Genomic DNA, 18,068 nt, shown 5'->3' on the forward strand with positions numbered 1-18,068 from the left:
CCAAGTGGCATTCGAACGTTGGCCGAGTGAGTGAGTCACGCTTCCTTCAGATTTCCTGGCACCAGGTTTCGTTTTTCACATTAGTCTCTTCTCGTTGGTGTCCTTATGCGCGCGTGTGTAGTTTGGTTGTTTTTGTTTTCTTTCAAATATTTTTGTTTTGTTTAATCTTTTCTTTGTGGATTTATTTTTTGGCTAGTCCATTTTTCATTGTTTTCTTTCACTTTTCCTTCCCCTAGACCAAGTTCAGAAACACTGCAACGATCTTTAGGTAAATATTTCCTAGGCGTTCTAGCGGCAAAGTGATCGAGAAATTGTTTTTTCGGTTTGCTTTGATGTTGTTAGTCGTTTGATGGATGGAGACTAAAGATGATTGGCTCCGAGAAGGTCACATGTCTGTTTGGTGGAGAGAGATGAAACACTGAAATCACTGGCTCTCGTATGTCCTGCTGTTTGATGTATTTTCGTTGTGAAGTCGAGGCTTAACTCGGTCGTTCTGTCGCAGGGTCTAGAAACAAGATGGTGCCTCTTCTGAGCCCTAGTCATCACCGACATTCATCATCGGTTTATGATTACAGTGTGTCCCGCGGACCACAGACTGCAATCAGACCGAAGTAACGGTCCTGGCGATGACTATATTTTCCTGATGACATTTTGGCAGACATGCAGACCATCCACTAACATCTTGTACACTGCAGCCACCTTTCTCTGTAATGTCCTGTTGACTGTCGACTCCTTCTTTCTGTGGTTTGATTCTTTTCGCTCCGCTCGTTTCAGTCATCCTTAGGGATCAGCATCTGTCACGAATACTGAGTGTGTCACGTGTCTGTCGAGTGCTGCGGCTTGTCGAGGGATAGTTAACGGCTTTATTGACTTCACCTCGCCCATCAGTCACCCAAGGTGAGGTCCTCTCTGACAAGGGAGAGAGTCCGATCTCGTTGGCCTTTCTTTCTCCGGCGGGCGACTGTCTGCCCATCTGTCCATCAGTCGTCTGCTAACAGCTTTGGGTGAAGAATGGATTGTTGTGCTCATTTTCACACCTTTGTTTTCATTCTTTTTTTGAGATAAATTATATTCAGGTATTTGCGAATAACTGATTTTTTGAAGTCAAATTGCATGATGAATATTTATTTTCTTATTTCACCGTTCTGTTCCTCTGTTTCTCTTTGTGTCAGTCCTGGTCTGTGTTTGCACAAGCTAAGTCAACATTTTTCTATCCATCAGTCTACTCAACCCCTCAACCCACCCCCAGAAAAAAAAGTTGGAAGTCTCAATAGCGACAAGGGAGCCTTACCACAGAAACCCAAGTCGACTACAAGGCTTCCCGCAGTAAATTATATTCCATCATGTCTCTAGTCTCCTTGCGAGCAGCCATAAAAAATAACGGCCGCCAACTGTGAGATTTACGAGAAAAGTTTCAAAAGTGTATTTTTCTTGGAAGGACAAATATTAACGGTTCTTTTCTTCGGAGGCCGTGTGTGCGCGCGCCGGTGTTTCTAGTTTATTCGGGACACAGTGACAAAGTTCTCGCCCACTGCTTCCCGAGGGAGGATGTAAGAACAGCCTAAGGAGGCTATTACATGGTCCGTTGAAGCTAATCTGGAATGTCAGACAAGACCGATGTTTGCAGCTGTACCAGACGGAGCTCGTGCACCACGTCACCGCACCTCATCACTGGCGAGTTTGGAGAATTCAGGGTGGGTGTGGATGTAGGGAATCGGTTTTTTTTCTAATAAAAATATCGCGAATTCATCCTTCCTCCCGTCCTCGTGCGTTCTGCAATGCTAATGCCCGTCATAAAGCAGCAAAGGGCGGCAATGGAGGAGTCTGTGTATCGCAAGTTGTCTCCCTCATCTTCTTGCAGACACTTCTAAGATTGCAGGATACAGCTTCCATCCCATCCCTCCTTTTTTCTCTCTTTCTGAGCTGTTTGTGTTTTCTGACGTCACTTCCGTATTCTTCACTTACCGCGAAAGATCGGCAGAGGTTCCGGTCGCATCTTTTGAGCACGAGAGCACGTGCGGAGCATTTGAGGGTGGGGATGCGGGTGAGGTATGGAGAGGGCGGGGCAAGGCAAGATGTCTGGAGTGGCAGATAGACAAGAGTTCGACACCAAGTATTCGCCTCGTTACTATGTTGAGCGTGAAGCGTGGGAATGGAATACTGTAGGTGCTGGACATCTCACAGAACTGATCGAAAAGCAGACATCTTCGACGCTGTAGGTCACCACAAGCACGCGCAGACGAGGAACCCGAAGCAAAACCGAGAGGATGATTGAAAGTAGTTACAAACGATTTTCACCACTTTGAGCTGAGAGCACAGAGATCGAGAAGAGGAAAATCGGGGAAGACGAAGGCGGGACGGGGGCAGGGGGAGAAAGTTGTGTGTGGGGGGAAAAGAACGCAGACGTGAGGTTCCAGACATTTTCTGAAGTCGTGCTGCTGCAGCAGCCTTACCGCGCATGCGCCGCGACCTGCTGACCTGTGACCCTGATTCACCCAAGACGCGCCGTCGGTCGGTTGGCCTGTCACGACGCGGATCGTCCAAGGGTAGATTTTGCCGGGGTGAGAAAGTAGCGGCAAGGACCCTTGGCTGTTGATGATGCTAATAATCCTCACACTTCCACATGGGGTAGTGGTTGTGGTTGTGGGGGAGGCTTGTTGAGAAATCATACTTGCTAGCTCTGTCTGTCACACCTGTGCAGCCATCTTCATAAAGCAAGACACACATCCACGAAAGGTCAGCTGGCGGGTTTGTGTTTAATGATGTTTCAGAAAGTTGTTTTTTGGCCGAGTCCTTTAACGAGATATTTTCATAAACAGAATTTGTTCTACAGCTGTGATAGCTGCGTTCAGACTTGCATCACTAATGTGGACGGTTTGCATTGGCTAATTATCTTTCCCCGTGGCGCGTGCGCCAACAGTTGACCCCAGGTCGAGGGCAGCGTTGCTAAGGACCTTTTCTATCCAGGCCCTCGTCGTAAATCTAATACCAGCCCTCGTGCTGCAGGAAGAGGGATCGCATCAAACGCAGATAAATGCTTCACTCCGTCACCTCGGCTCATTTACATGGCGCAGCCCTCGGTGTGTGTGGGGGATGTTGGGGGGATTTATGGGGTACACTTGTGCTAGATGTTGAAAGAAGTGATTAGATGGGTTTAGGAAAAACAAATCGTGGTAGTAATTGATAGAACATGTCAGATGATGTAGTGGGCGTTGGAGGAGGGGAGAAACAAGTATAATGTTCACAAATTGTACGAGACGTGGAAACGTTCATGAACGAACAAATGGTTCGCCTCTTGCACGCGCACGCACTCGATGCACGCTGCATTGACCAGGCTGGAGGCGGGTACTTCTCATTCTACAGCTTTTCATGCTGGGAGGGTAGAACTGGTCAAGTCTAGCCAAACGGCTAGTACCCTGATTTGTGGAGTAGATGCCAGGTAGGCCATTGTGTCCAGAGCAGGACGTGTTGGAGGAGATCATGCTAGTGGGTCGTCCTGGAGCTTGCATCGTCCTCAAGCCATCGAGAAGACGATGGACTTAGGATTGTCTCCCTGGTTGCGTGTCTTGCATGTCTTGCTCAGACATGCTGTCTCGAGCGTCATGTTGAGTCACTGGGTAGGTGGCGCCTCCTGGGGCGAGGGAGTTGCCGGGAGGGAACTCGTGACAGCGGCAGTGCATGATTTAGTTTAAAGGAATAGCAAGGCAGACATTTTGTCCCTCCTCTCGTCGGCTCCGCAAGGCTTCACAAGGACAGGATTGGCATGGGGTCCTTTTCTACTGTCATTACTTTACACTTGATTATGTTGTTATCATTAAGTAGAAGTACTCGTCAGATATATTGTGGAGCTGACTTCATTGTACACTAAAGTCAATCTGACCGTGAATTTTGGAGCTGAGTGACCTCGTGTGGTACATTCATCTCGTCGGTCGAGTAGAGAAAAAAAAAACAGCGCATGATGACACCTTTTTGTGTCAAGAAGAAAACTATTGCTTATTATATGTGAAGAACTTATGTACTTAGACGATTGGTAGTATTTTGGTCGTTGTATTGATACAACTATGTTTAGTGCATGAATTTATCTTTAATAATTTGCATAAGGCGCCACACTCATTATCCCGAACAAGGAAATGAACAGCTCTTTGGAGATAAATTATCCTCTTACCCTTCTTTGTTGTGATCTGCCAATAAAATGGCCATTAGATGGAGACGGCGAGGCTGGATTGGGACAGGTGGCGGGGTAGGAGGAGCAGAGTGGGGTACCGATATCTCGTAAATCGCTCACCTGTTAGTTTATTTTTTGTGTAAATGTGTTCTAAGTCTCGGCTTCTGTTGCCAGTCACACCCGTTAGATGATTCTCCTGAAAGGCATCCAAGATATGGAGCATTCGTGGAACGCGGCCTTTTGTAACACCTTTGGCACAGGTGAGGGTAATAACGCCCCCTGCCGGCACTCTCTGTTTACCTGTAGCCTCACAGTGGCTTGTGGCACTCTCACCAGAACACAGGAACAAAGGGGCCTCCACTCGCGGTCAACGGTGTTGTCTTGAGTGACCTGCAGGTTCACAAAGGCTTTCCGACAAGTTCTCTCCAGTGTTCGACAAATACGGAGCCTCGGTCCCCAAACTGCTCCTCCGTTTGTGGGCCTTATTTTTCCTCCCCAGGTGTGTATTTCATTCGTCACAGTGTGTGCTGTAACGGTCTGTTTTACCTGCCTCCCGAGGGTCCTCATGTCCCTCACCCCCCATCTGTTCTCAAATCTGCGACATGTTCTATATTTCACGAAGGAGTGGTTTGTTTTGGAGGAATTTCCGAAGGTGTGCAGCCAACCTCGCCTCTCATTTTCTTGTTCTCTAATCTTTATTTTTAATCGCTTCCGCTCAGACCCCTTGCGTGTGAGCCGCCGGATTTTTCATTTGAATGCATAGTGTTTTGTTGCTAGGATATAAGGCTAGGCCTGCCTCGACTAGACAGGCAGGAGTGGTTTGTCTGGACATGTTCTCTCACAGTGTATAATGGCGCTTACCTGGGAATTACTTCAACTGAAGACGGTTTTCTTTATCGATGTATAATTGTGTGTGTGTGGGTGAGGGGGAGAGAGTGTTGACAAGAATATTTTTTGCAAACTTCCAGAAAAAAGCTGGACATGCTGTCCACTCCCTTTTGGACCAGCGGCATTGGGGGAATGACAAGAATCGTCCTTTCTTCCTCCCTCCCCGCTCTTATCTGTTCATCCCCGAGGTATTTACACCTGCGAGTGAAGAAAATCCGTTCTGACAAGTAGAAACTCTTATATTCCGTATCGCCATCGCTTATACTTGTCAGACATCTGTCACGTGGTCTTTGAGGCTTGATGGGGGATATTTTAGTGGGAGGGAGTAGTAAGTGTGCAATCTCTCGGTCTGAGGGGTTGAAAACTTGAAGCGCGTGCCACATAAGATTTTGAGTTTGGGCGACTTGTCCATGGACCTGATGGTCATCACTGGCGTTGACCACCAGACTTCGATACCACACCATTTCTATCTACTTTCTCATCTCTTAACAATCTGTGAGGCACAATTAACTGCTTGTTAATGCAACGCATGCGCACGGATGTACGGGAAGAAGTAAGCGTGTGTTGGAGAAGGTGAAGAAGGTGGACATGTATGTGGAGCGAAGTACGAACCGGTTGTCGGAGAAGGAGTCTCTTGTGTCCCCTCACGAAATTTTAATCAACAAAAAAGTACCTCAGTAAATATTCATTTCCATCTTGGTCTGAAGGGTTGACAGAACCCAGACAGAAAATTGAAAAATAGAAAAAAAAATTTTAATACCCAGAAGTGACTTATGCTTGAACGCCTCACTATTAAGGATTCTGGCGATTCTGTTTTTGAATATCAAAACATGATCGGGTTGCCGAAACTGTGTTCTTCGAAACCATCTAAATTGAATCGGTCATTCTTCCCATTCACCTCCATCCCCACACCCTTACCACATTCCCCAACAAGCAACGGGATGGTAGAAATGAAACCGTTGTAGAAACGAAGGTTGAGGGTCAGAACGAAATTCAGAGAAAATGGAATGTGACACTGATGGTGTTTAAGATACATCACACCATCGCCGCCACCTGATGACATTCGTCTTTTCTGGAAGGACTCTCTTGTTTTCTCGGACTATCCTGGCGATGACGCGATAGCCGCACGTGCTGTGCAGGTCAGGAGGTCACCGTTCTCCGTCAGCCTCCCTCTGAGGGGAGGACAGGGGATGCTAGTGGGTCACGTGGTGTGAGGCGGGATCACAAGGCTGTGATGTGAGAAGGAGAATAAGTGAAATGTGAGACTACAGTGAAGTGAGGTGACATGCAGAGTTTAAACTCCTCGCTCCGTGGTGTGGAATGTAGTTTTATGTTCACATAAACTTCGGACACACGCGAGACGCCATTTTTTCTGTTTGCCGAGTGACCTCCACTGTAAACTTTTTCACAAAAAGTGTGACAGACGGTTTTTTACCATTTTCGCAAGCTGTTCAAAATTTTCGCGGTGGTTTTAGGTTTTTCAAACATGGCCAGCAACGCCGCTCGCCAATGTGATTAGACATCGATCCGTTCATTCGAGTGAACTTTTGAAAGGTCATGAGGTATGGATCCCACGAATTTTTATTTTTTGATTTGCAAAAGATTTTTGAAAAGAAAAAAACTTCAGGCTCTTTCGGCAACCTTCGTTTGGTCGATTGATTCGCTGCGAAACTTCATCTTGACATTTTTGAGTGGATATATTTTTTTTTTATCAGAGTTATAGTGTTAGAGGCAGTATGTATGTCGGTGACACTAAAAATATATAAAACAAACACTAAATTGAGAGAAAATCGAATGAAATATATTGGGGTGCCAGCGTATGAAGCCTACTAAAATTATTTTCAATTAATCACAAATGATCTACGATGACAACCACAGGAAAATGAAAATAGAAAACCTGCAACAAGGTCAGTGAGAAATGTTGACAAAAATAAGGATTAGACAAAACAATGGAGAGAAGGAGGACAACATTGGCCTCAAGACTTCTGACTACTCACACTGTTTGCTCGGCCCTGGGGCTGTTTTGTTGAAGTGTTTATAATTGCAAACATTATCAGGACCATGAACTCCAACTAATGTGTATACATGTGGCTGTGTGTGTGTGTGCGATTGATTGAGAGAGATTGTGCTGTTCCCACCCCGATACCCCAACTTGTCTTGGTTATTAACGGGTATTGGAAGCCTTAGAGTTAAAATTAGTTGAGAACTCTGCACGGATCATACCTTACAAGTTATTTTTATTGTCTCAAATACTGTGTAAAAACATGATTCGAAGCTTCTGAACACTACTCAGCTGAGATGTAGGTTTGCAGTAACGATGACCGACCTCGAGTTCATCCATCGATCACACGGTGAACAGTTGATGGAATCTGCAGGAAGCGAACTTTCAGTACTTCTGAATCATCGGAGCCAAATCACATCGGCTATCTTTGTAACCATAGAAACGAAGTTGAGGTTAGATATTAAAGGGGAGAGGGTGAGCAAAATCGTTTTTTCCCTCCCGAGAATTCCGGAGGTTTGGTGTTGACCTAGAAGTTTCGGCACGTTCGTGTTCCATAACCCATAATTTTTCTCCTGTCAGATTTGGTGCCGTTTGGCTCTGGTCACACACAGCTGCATATTATTTCGCGTGGTTAATAGAACCTAAAATAATATTTTATCCTATTGCCTTGTGTTTGTGTGTGTGAAAGAGAGATAAGTAGAGAGAGAGAAAAAAAAGCGAAAAATACAAATAAAAAGGAAAATCCACCCACGAATTGCTTCTTTATCCTTGCCTGCAATATTCTTACATTCTGTTTTTTTTATATTGTTGAAGGCTCGTCTTTAGCTCCACCCCGAAGTTCCGCCCAAGGCAGCAGTGGAGTTCAGCCTCGAGCTACTTCGCCGGGTGCAGCACCGACCTCAGGAATCCCTACGCCGGTCGGTCGCGGACGTCCTGGATCAGGTGGCGACAAGCAGTCGAACCGCACCAGCGCCAGTTCCACGTCTTCCACATCCTCGTCGAAAAGCTCGTCGTCTAAGCCCTCGACCTCCTCGTCTTCGTCCGGCAACAAGAACTCTATGTTGGACAAGTTCAAGTTCTTCAACAAGGACAAGGACAAGAAGGGCGGGACCAAGAGCGCGTCCAAAGCCAGCAGCAGCTCTCGCTCCGAGGCTGAGTCGCGCGGAGGCAGTTGTGACGTCAAGTCCTCTGCCAGCGCGCCAAACTCCTCGCCGTCGGAGAGTTCCGCGTCGTTAGCTTCCACTGTCGATGGCGCATGCGCGCCTGCGTCATCAACCGCCCCTGCTGGCAAGGGCTCCTCCTCGTCCTCCGCCAAGTCCGGGAAGAAGTCGTTGGTGCGGGCCTTCAGCACCAAACGTGAGCACAGCAGCAGTAGTGGCGGTGGAGTGTCTGGGCCTGGCGCCTTGTCACCCGAGGAGCACCTAAGGCAGGCCTCCCCCGCACCCTCCCCTGTCCCTCCTGGCCTCGTTCTCGCCTCGCCTTCGAGCAGCGCCTCCGTCTTGTCGGGTAGCTCGCCGGCCTTGGGCCGCAAAACCTCGAGTGCCTCGGGGAGCAAAGCAGAGCGAGGGGATCCACGGCTGGGCCAGCCCAGCCCCACCCCGTCCAAAAAAGGCTCCAAACTGGGTAGCTTCATTCCAACCTCCAAGCCCTCTTCGTCAGCATCATCGTCGGGGAAGGGGTCAAAGTCTTCCTCAGGGCCGCCGTTGGACATTGTTGGCCTTCAGTCATCATCCTCCGCTCCCACTACCCCGTCTGTTCCTCCCCCGCCGCTGCCTTCTACCATACCAACGGGGATCCCCAAGCCTCAGGGGCGATCAGGCGGAAGAGGGTCAAAAGAGGAGAAGAGAAGCGGAGGGTCCAGTTCCCGTGAACACAAGTCTCTATTTGGAGGTCAGCCTGGTTCGGGGTCTCAGAGGGGTCTCTCGTCTAGTTCTTCCAAAACGTCTTTACAGCAACCGCAGCAGCAGCAGCAGCAGCAGGTGCAGGTGCCGTTGACGCAGCAGCAGCTGCAGCGGCATCACCAACAGCTGCAACAGCTACAACTGCAGCAGCTCAAACAACAACAGCAGCAGCAGCACCATCATCATCAGTCGCGTGGTCAACATTACGAACATAGTGGTTACCCAGAGCAACAACAGCAGCCGACAAGTCCATCGTTCTCCACATTCAGCTCTGTACCCGGCAACTTTCACATCCCTGGGTATGCGAACATCTTCCAACAGCAGCATCAACAGCAGCTCCAGCAACACTCCACCCCGACCTCACCCACCTCGTCACAGCCTTTACGGCTGCCTCCGAGCAACAGCAGCCACAGCGTGCAGAGCGGGCACGCGCGAGTGAACGTGCAAAGCCTGGACAGGGGGGAGGTGTTAGGGCCCGGCTCCAACGGCCACGCACGCAGCTTGGAGAGGCATGCTAAGGAGTCCGCCATGAGCCTCCACGACGTCTCCGACCGCAGCGCCTTCAGTCCTACCTCCTCCACCGCGGCCCACTACGTGCCGGTGACCATCCCCGCCGCGGGGCTGGAGGGGCATGGTAGGACCGGGCTGGGAGGAGTGGTGGTGAGAGAGGGGGCTCAGCGAGAGTCTCCCACACACCCCTTTGATGTCCCCCAGCCCTAGCCGACATGGGTCTCCCCCACGACGACAGCCATCAACGTGGTCAAGCCGACCTGCTCTACATCTCAGAGCAAGGCAACCAAGACGGACAGCAACACCCAGACCAACCTGTCAGTGCTGAAACGAAGCACGGCTTCCAGAAAAGCGGAGCCAGGGAGCAGCGGCGGGGGTAAAGGTCTTGGCTTGGAAAGGTCAAGTCCAAAGTTGGACACGGGTAGTGGTCGGAACAGTCCGCGGGTGGATGAGAGGACCAGCCCCAAACTGCACGACGGTGCGGAGAAATCTGGTGGAGGTGGAGGGTCAAAGTCTATTGACATTTCCCGCGATGATCTCGTAGCCATGCCGGACCAGACCTGCACCTCCTCGCCGTCAGTGGCACGCAAACAGCTGGACCCCAACGGGGTCAGACCGGTCCCGGCCAGTGAATTCAGCTATGCCGCGCAGGAGAAAAACATGGGCTCGCCCACCACCACCAGCTCGCCAAAGCTAGGCGTCAAGATGCTCAATTCACACCTGGGCAAGCCCGCCAACAACGTGGCCATCGTGCAGCCGCGGCACGGCGAAAAGATCGAGACAACCTTCGACGCCGAGGTCCGGTCAGAGAGCAAGCCATCCTCAGTCAAGGAGACGGCCTTCTCCAGCCACGACGAGAAGACGACCTTCGTGGACGACGCCGGGGAGGCCATGGACATCAAGCCCATGCCACCCATCATGCGCGCGCTGCCTTACGGCTACTTCCGTGGATACTCCGGGTACTCGGCCTTCTCCGGCAGCCGCAACTTCCACATTCCGGGCATCTCCGTGCCCACCTCCGTGTACCCGGCACGCACCCAGAGCCAAGGGCTGGGCGTCAACCGTTCTCTGATGGAGCCAGCCAAGTTCTACTCGGGCCACATCAAGCGCGCTAACTCCAACTGTCCCAGCGTCAACAACGACACCGACTACAGCTCGGATGTGGACACGTACGATTACGTTTCCGGGTACATGTCGGATGGCGACATCCTTAAGAGCAACCGTGCCGACGACTGGGCCAGCGGCTACCTGAGCGAGGGAGGGGCGTCGTTGTACGCTCGGCGCCTTCAGCAGAGGTTCCGCGAGGGCATGCAGGCGGTGCGCGAGTGCATGCAGAAAAGTTCCGGCCTCATGGATGATGACAGGTAAGCCGGGGCCGAGGCTTTGCAGAGTTTCGCGATGTTGTGTCGGTGGATGGTAAGTGATACTCGCGTTCTGGTAAGAGTATGCAAAGTGTCCATGAGTCCGTGGACAGTCAGGGGAGTGGTCGGAGGAAGGGGTGGGTTGAAGGATGCAAGTGTAGGATGGCTGGGTACGATTCGCTTTTTAACCCTACGATGTGAGGTATAATCATAGCGATTCATGGGCGAGATAGTGACGCTGATCATAGGGTGGTGGTGAGCATAAAGTAGTGGTAGTAATCATTGGTAGTGCTGTCGTCATGGTGATAAGAACGCGTCACACAATGGTTAGTTTAACTGTGTGGTGACCCAGACTGTAGAAGTCTAAGAGCATCTTTCTCTTATCTTTTGTTCCTGTTTATGTTTCACTTGTGGTTAATAAATCAGAGCACGTGACGGATGAGAGAGAAGTGAGGTAGACATTATGTAAACTAAAGACATCAGCCTTTACTTGTGCTCAAGTCCTAGTTCGCAGACAGTTGAGGGCACAATCTATCAAGACAGCGACTCTTTAAAAATATGTCTTGGTGATGGATAACAGCCTTAGTTGTACACTTGTAAAATTGTTATTACTGTCAAAAAGTCACGCGGGTACAATAAGCGCATTCAAACAAACACACCTTGCAAACATGTAAACGTGTAAACATGTATTACAACATCGCTGACATTTTGTTAAAGATATATATATTTTTTTTGCATTAACTGATATTGTGTGTGTTTGTGCGTGCGAGTGCACACCGTCGACAGGAAAAACCCTTTTCAAGGGATGCAACTCAGGTAGAGCAAATGCCATGCCTTGGGCGTAGTTTCCTCCCTTAGATATTGCTATTTCAGACAAAAGCCGTGTTACTAGGAATTTCTTTAAAAAAATTTAATGTGTGTACTGCTGGAGTTTTGGTCAAAAAAAATTTGTCTTTCTCACTCATTCACGCGCACACACACGGAGGGGTGGCCTGTTTAAAGAGAGAGAAAGCGAAACATTTCATTTAATATTAATCATTAATTGTAGAGACCGTTACCCAAATTTGAAAGCGATGCAGGGACCAGGGTAGAGACAGACCGGAGGGAGCGAATCAACGTTGCACGCGGTGACAGGTCATGGCGGTTACGTCACCAAGGTACCCGGGCGGCAGGTTCGTAACAAAAGAGTGACACAGAGTTCGCACGCGGAGCTGCCGGCTGCCATGTTGGGTCCGCGCCGTTTGCAGCCAGTCTGGAGGAAAGCAGACGACATTTGTTTACAGCCATCATCATGACTTTTAAAAAACTTCCTTGGTGTGGTTCCCCAGCTGCTAGCTTGCTTTGATGTCAGACCGCCATGCAGATGGAGGTGGGGTGGCGACACCCGTCATCGTTTGCGGTGTGTTTTCTCTTTGTGGAGTTTCTCACACAATGTGGGATGAATCATAACCGATGCTTGAGACTGGAATATTTTTCTGTTGCCTCCAGTGGCTTCTCTGCTTTGCTGCCAGCCGCACGGTGTGTTTGAAGTATGAGAAGGCACAGCGCCGTGTCGTCTCTGGCATTGATTCCTTCTGCACAAATCTTTCAAGCTGTCCGACTCGCAGACAACAAGGAGGAAAAAAAAATCTTATCCAGCTTTTAAAAATGGCGGCGTATTCTTTCTGGGTGTCACCTTAAAGGAAGAATTTTGTCAACGCTTTCCAGTGTACATCAGAGATTTATACCTACTCGACAGGCTGGATTGTGGAAAGTGGAAAGCTTTACCGTGGAATATTTGTGTGTGCATCAGTGCGAGAAGACAGTGTCACGTGACATAGTCCAACGGAGACAACATTGGACCACGGATCGTGTCCCGGGTGCACAAGCTCCAGGTGTGGAAGTATGCAGATGTCGTATTGTGGGAGGATCGCCAGCCAGCCAACCTACCGATCGCATCCTCCTTCCTCTTTCCACCCCGCTTACCTGTGTAGATCAATTTACCTGCTCCTAGTGTCAGCGTTTCTGTAATACCTGTGAAGGTCACGGACGCTCGCGTTGCACCCTGGGAGCGTCTCTGAGAATGAAAAAAGACAAAGCTGATGTTGCGATGGACATTCAGGTGTGAGCAGGAATAACAGTTGGAGGAAATTCACGAACACCTGGTTGGCGAGGTCAGTGATGGAGTCGAAGACAGACGGCAGGTTGCGTCTCGGAGGTTATCACGTGACCAGGTGCAAATACTCAGTCGTCATGCGAGTCACGTGGGCGGTTTGATCGTCGGAAACCTGTGACAGAGTGCGGGAACTATTTATAGACTGTGGTTATCGAGCAGACGACACAGCATCTTGCGGGAATGTGGGGAGGGGGAGATGTACGTGCGGACACATTGCACGGATGTGACACTTTATTTACCGGGGTGCGCACGTACACGGGATGTGAACTCAGTGCTTGGAAATGTAGGAGTACCTGATGCGAAGTTAGTTGTTTACCTGAGAAATCCTAAAGTTTGTGAGAATTATAGGTACAGGTGTGTTCTTGCAACACCAAGAGAGTCAGGTAGTTGAAGTGAGTGTTATGCAGTGCGAGTATGACCCTCGATGACCCCGGCTACTTTGAGGGTGGTGGTGTGGACGGTGTTGTCTGTGTGAGGGACAGTTACTGGCGTGGACCTGGGGTAACCTCGCTGTAACTGTCTGTTAGGGTTCCTACACGTGTTCCTGATGTCGGATACGACTACCCAGCAACCAGCATGCGGACAAACGGAGATTTTCTGCGAACGCTGGACACCACAGGGACCGGCCCCCGGGTGGCGATGATGAGTTTAGGGATCCGCTCCCAGAGGTAGGTGTCGCCAACCTCTTGTCAAAGCCTGGGGGTGGGACTAGCTTCTACATTTAAGACCGGTAAAGAAAAAATTGATTCAAAAATATGTAGACATTGCCATGCAGGATTAACCGATCACCAAAACTTTTCTTAAAGTCGGTTTTAAAGATCCGGGGATTGTCTTGGTGATTGAGTATTTCCGACATTTGCATTTTTATCATTTAGATACAATCTGAAGAAGCTTCTTCTCACAACCTCGTTCCCCTAAGTCTGCACCATCCCCTGTCCTCCCTCTCCCCCTCATGTCCCATGGGCATCACAGTCTGTTATGAGAGAGGGAGGAGCTGAGGGGAGTGGTTCAATGCTCCAATCTGCTCGTGTAAGAGGTTTTCAGGCAAATGAAAATCGATGTTTAAAAGAGTTTGGCCCCGGTGTCCTCGGGGGGAAGATGCATTTTACCGTCGATTGCATTCACTTCATCTACCATGTAACTACAGTTTGATTTCTTGGCTGTGGAAGTTCACTACTGCTCTGCTCTGTCTTTCTACCATGGGCGGGTGCGTGCACTCTCTCCTTCACACACTCACAGTTCCTGTTTGTATTAGTCAGAACCAATGTATTCATGGGATTATTGTTACTGTTAGCTTCTCTATGTCTTCAGTCGTCGATGGAAAACGCAGCAGCGACTTCTGTAATCAAGATCCGGTCCGTCGAGGTCGGAGGGTAGAAGTTATTTTTTTTATTTCCACGTGGAAGATGAAAATGATTGAGTGAGGAAGGGGAGGAGAGAGAGGGAACGAGGAAAGATTGGTGTAGTCAAATTGTCTGTACACCTGTGCGCTTGTTATTGCTCCATTTAGACAGAGGATTCAGCAGAAGGTAGAGAAAGGTAATTAAAGTGAACCATTGTGTGTGCGCGCGCAAGTTAAGGCGCCAAGGTTCACCTCATTAAAGCTGTAATTAAAGTTGCCCTCCATGGAATATTGAGATCATAAAACATCATACATCATAGATTGAGTTTGGCTTGTGCATGGAATCGGTTGATAATGCCGCGTGCACAATAGCTATCCTCCGTGTCCCGTGATGCTCTCCTCCCAAGTAGAAATTAGCGCATGCGCAGTCGATCACCGGTGGTCCAAGCATAAATCTGAATGTTATAAATTGAAAACGAAATCGGATGATTACCAATTGCACGTGCCCGACAGAACTGCTGATGGCATGAGTCGTGTGCCTGGCTCCTGCACGCCAGGAGGTACATCGGCATCTGCCATGATTTATTGCTCGCCGAAACCTTCAAGCCAGAAAAATGATTAAGTATGGGACCAGAGTAATCCCTCTTGTCTTAAGCCTCCTCGGTGCTTTAATGCCCTCCACACAGCGAGAATGATATGTAATTTGCAAATTCCTTTGAAGATACAATAATTAGCGATGTAGATAACATTTACTTTGTCATAGATGGCTTTTTATGAGAAGGCTGACACGATTACAATTAATCCTATCGTGCTACGTCACTAGCAGGTGTTTAGCAGGATACCAACTCCATGCTACGTCACTAGCAGGTGTTTAGCAGATAACAACTCCATGCTACGTCACTAGCAGGTGTTTAGCAGGATACCAACTCCATGCTACGTCACTAGCAGGTGTTTAGCAGGATACCAACTCCATGCTACGTCACTAGCAGGTGTTTAGCAGGATACCAACTCCATGCTACGTCATTAGCAGGTGTTTAGCAGGATGCCAACTCCATGCTACGTCACTAGCAGGTGTTTAGCAGGATACCAGCTCCATGATACGTCACTAGCAGGTGTTTAGCAGGATACCAGCTCCATGATACGTCACTAGCAGGTGTCTAGCAAGCTCTCGAGAACTTCTCGCTTTCACCACCGTTGTAACCGGCTTCACAGGTGGCGTGTTCACTGTACAGGTGGGAAAGCAGTTCAGTGAGGCTTTGTGTTATTCACACACCTATCAGCCCTGTCAACAGATGTCACAAACACTGACACTCGTGACACTAAGACACAAGCGTTACGACAGTCACAAAGGGGAGAGAATTCATGCGACTTCCGGTTTGCGGTTTGGTGCCGATGCTTAGCACTTCTTCTTCCAACCTCTCCCTTTCAGAAAAATTTCTAAATTCTTATTTTTAATGTAAATTTTATGTGTGCGCCTTCTGATTATTTTTATTCTCTAATTATTATTGAGTGAATGAGAGCGAGGCTGCAGTTAAATTAGCCTCAATGTCAACCCACTTAATGACCTCGTGACGTCATAGCAAAACTACTTCGGAATCATTTGCCAAAGAACCTGGTGTATTTATTTGTTTTTTCCCCTTCTTAGAGAACAAGGAGAGAGAGATGGAGGGTAATCAGGAAGTTTCCTGCGAAACAATGAACACCGATTGCCCTCAGTGAGGGTTTGCTCAGTCTGGAGGGATTAACTGCCAGTGTAAATCTTCCTTCTGGCCTCTCCGGGGCTTGGCGTGCAGTGGGTGTTGAACCCGTGTCCTCTTCACTTCAACATGTTTGTCTGAATGTTAGAGCAGTTTAGTGCTCCCAAGACGGCCGTTTGATTTTCAGAGAATTTTGTCTCAAGATGAAAGGGATTTTTATTATTTCAATTATTCTTTCTGTCGTCTTATGGCTTGTTATGCTTGTGATTTTTTTTTTTTGGAAGGCTATTTTCAGCGCACATGACTGGTGCTCGCTCACTCGCCGTCTTCCACTGTCACCCCCTACCACTCAGCATCACCCCCACCTACTCAGTATCACCCCTACCTACACTACCCTCGTTCTACACTATTTCACCCCTTACCTACGCTAGATAACTCCCTGCATACCCCCTCCTACCCTGCATGTCTCTCACTCTCTGTAGGAATAATCTGTAGCAAGTTCTCAGATACAGTTACCGTCTCCATCACACGCGATCGTAAGCCGAGATGTTTTAAAGTGAAAATGAAATGAACTGGCAATGTGATCTGATTGATGGGTTTGTTGGTTTTGTCACATTAATGGAGTGAAATGCATCTTCAGAGGTTTGATAGGGATGACCGCATCACTCAGCGGTCAACTCTGTGATTATACATATTGTATTTTTTGAGGCATCTGCTGTAGGAGGGCAACACTCAGTGATATGTATATAGATAGATACAGTAAAGGTGTGTGGACATGGTGGAGGGACGAGGGAGGGTCGCGCGCGCTCTGTGCACAGGTGAGCTTCCTGAACTGCGCAGACAGCTGCTGGTTCCGTAGCTCTTGGCCTCAGCGGGTTCCTCCCGTTCCTTTGCCATCATCGCCCGCCAGACCTCATCTCCCCATCCTCCCACTCTTACCGGTGTACTACCTGGCCAGTGTTACCTGTTGCTCACCGGCCACATTCCATCACAGTTCTGGGGGCAGTTCTCTTCTTATTTCCTTACATCCTCATCATCATAGTTGGAGGATATGAACAAAATCTTTTGGTAGATATTTGTAGAAGTGGAAAGCCAGGTGAGCGTTTAATTATATTACTAATTAATTATTATTGTTAAGCTTTCTCTCGTCGAGGGTTTATAAAGCATTTGCTCAATCGTTGAGTATTTTGTTCACTTTTGGGAGAAGCACATCCAAGTGTGTGTTGAAATAGTCAGGTGGCTTAGTTTATTTTGAAGTTTTGAAGTTCATTGTACATGCGTAAGTTGGTGTGCTCCAAGTTGGTGATGATAATGAATTTGTTTTTCTTTGTTAATTGTTTTGCATCCTTTGTTGACTACTGAGTGGAAAAATAGATTCATATTTTAAAATATTAATCATATTAATGCCGTGGGTTTCGTCCCCCATCACCATCATCATCGTCGTCATCATGAACATCATCTTGTTTATTGTGAAGAGATCAATACTCACTGCAAAAGGATGTCTGCAATGTGCTGTCACGTGCAACCGGGTTAAAGTAAAATGTCGAGCACTTTCATGGTACATCTTCATCATGGACACACAAGAAGCTTGGGGCATGGAGTGTGGAAGCGAATTCTGGAGCCAGTCGTTAGTGCCCCTGTGATGTGACTGCAGCACCTAAATCTGGAACTTTGAGGGTGAGCTGGTGTGTCGGGCTGTCAGCCCAGAGAAGTGAAAGGGTTAACTTGTGGCCTGGAGTCTGTCCTTAATCTGCGAGGGCTTAGATTGAAGCTGCCAGCAGTTTTCTTACTTTGCACGAGGTAGACTGTGGGTAAACGGGGGCAAGACCTCTAAGTGGTCTAAAAATATTGGAGACGGCCGCACTTCAAGTGGGTGCTGCGGCTCCAGAAATATTCACAGACTTCTTTAAGCCTTTTCCACAGACTCGACCATGCTTCCTGGAGTTTGCCAGTCCTCGCTAATGGTCTCGGAGTTTGTCACTCTGTTCAAATGGTTTCGAAGCCTGGCATTCCTCGCAAGTGATCCTGGAGTCTTCCAGTCACTTTT

The 18,068-nt window shown here is 48.5% G+C and overlaps 2 protein-coding genes across 8 annotated transcripts in view; both read left to right on the plus strand.

Moving 5' to 3' along the window:
• LOC112565664 (neuron navigator 2-like) overlaps positions 1-9,709 on the plus strand; it is a 207,750-nt gene extending 198,041 nt beyond the window's left edge. For all 7 annotated transcript variants that reach the window (XM_025241282.1, XM_025241280.1, XM_025241284.1 and 4 more), the window contains exon 7: positions 7,869-9,709. In XM_025241282.1, coding sequence (XP_025097067.1) covers positions 7,869-9,676 — 1,808 coding nt within the window. In that variant the 3' untranslated portion in view covers positions 9,677-9,709. The remainder of the gene's footprint in view (positions 1-7,868) is intronic.
• LOC112566993 (neuron navigator 2-like) overlaps positions 9,681-18,068 on the plus strand; it is a 94,127-nt gene continuing 85,739 nt past the window's right edge. Inside the window, exons 1-2 of the mRNA XM_025243425.1 lie at positions 9,681-10,830; positions 13,510-13,650. Coding sequence (XP_025099210.1) covers positions 10,013-10,830; positions 13,510-13,650 — 959 coding nt within the window. The 5' untranslated portion in view covers positions 9,681-10,012. The remainder of the gene's footprint in view (positions 10,831-13,509; positions 13,651-18,068) is intronic.

Source organism: Pomacea canaliculata, linkage group LG6, assembly GCF_003073045.1.
Source record: "Pomacea canaliculata isolate SZHN2017 linkage group LG6, ASM307304v1, whole genome shotgun sequence".
Taxonomy (NCBI): Eukaryota; Metazoa; Mollusca; class Gastropoda; order Architaenioglossa; family Ampullariidae; genus Pomacea; species Pomacea canaliculata.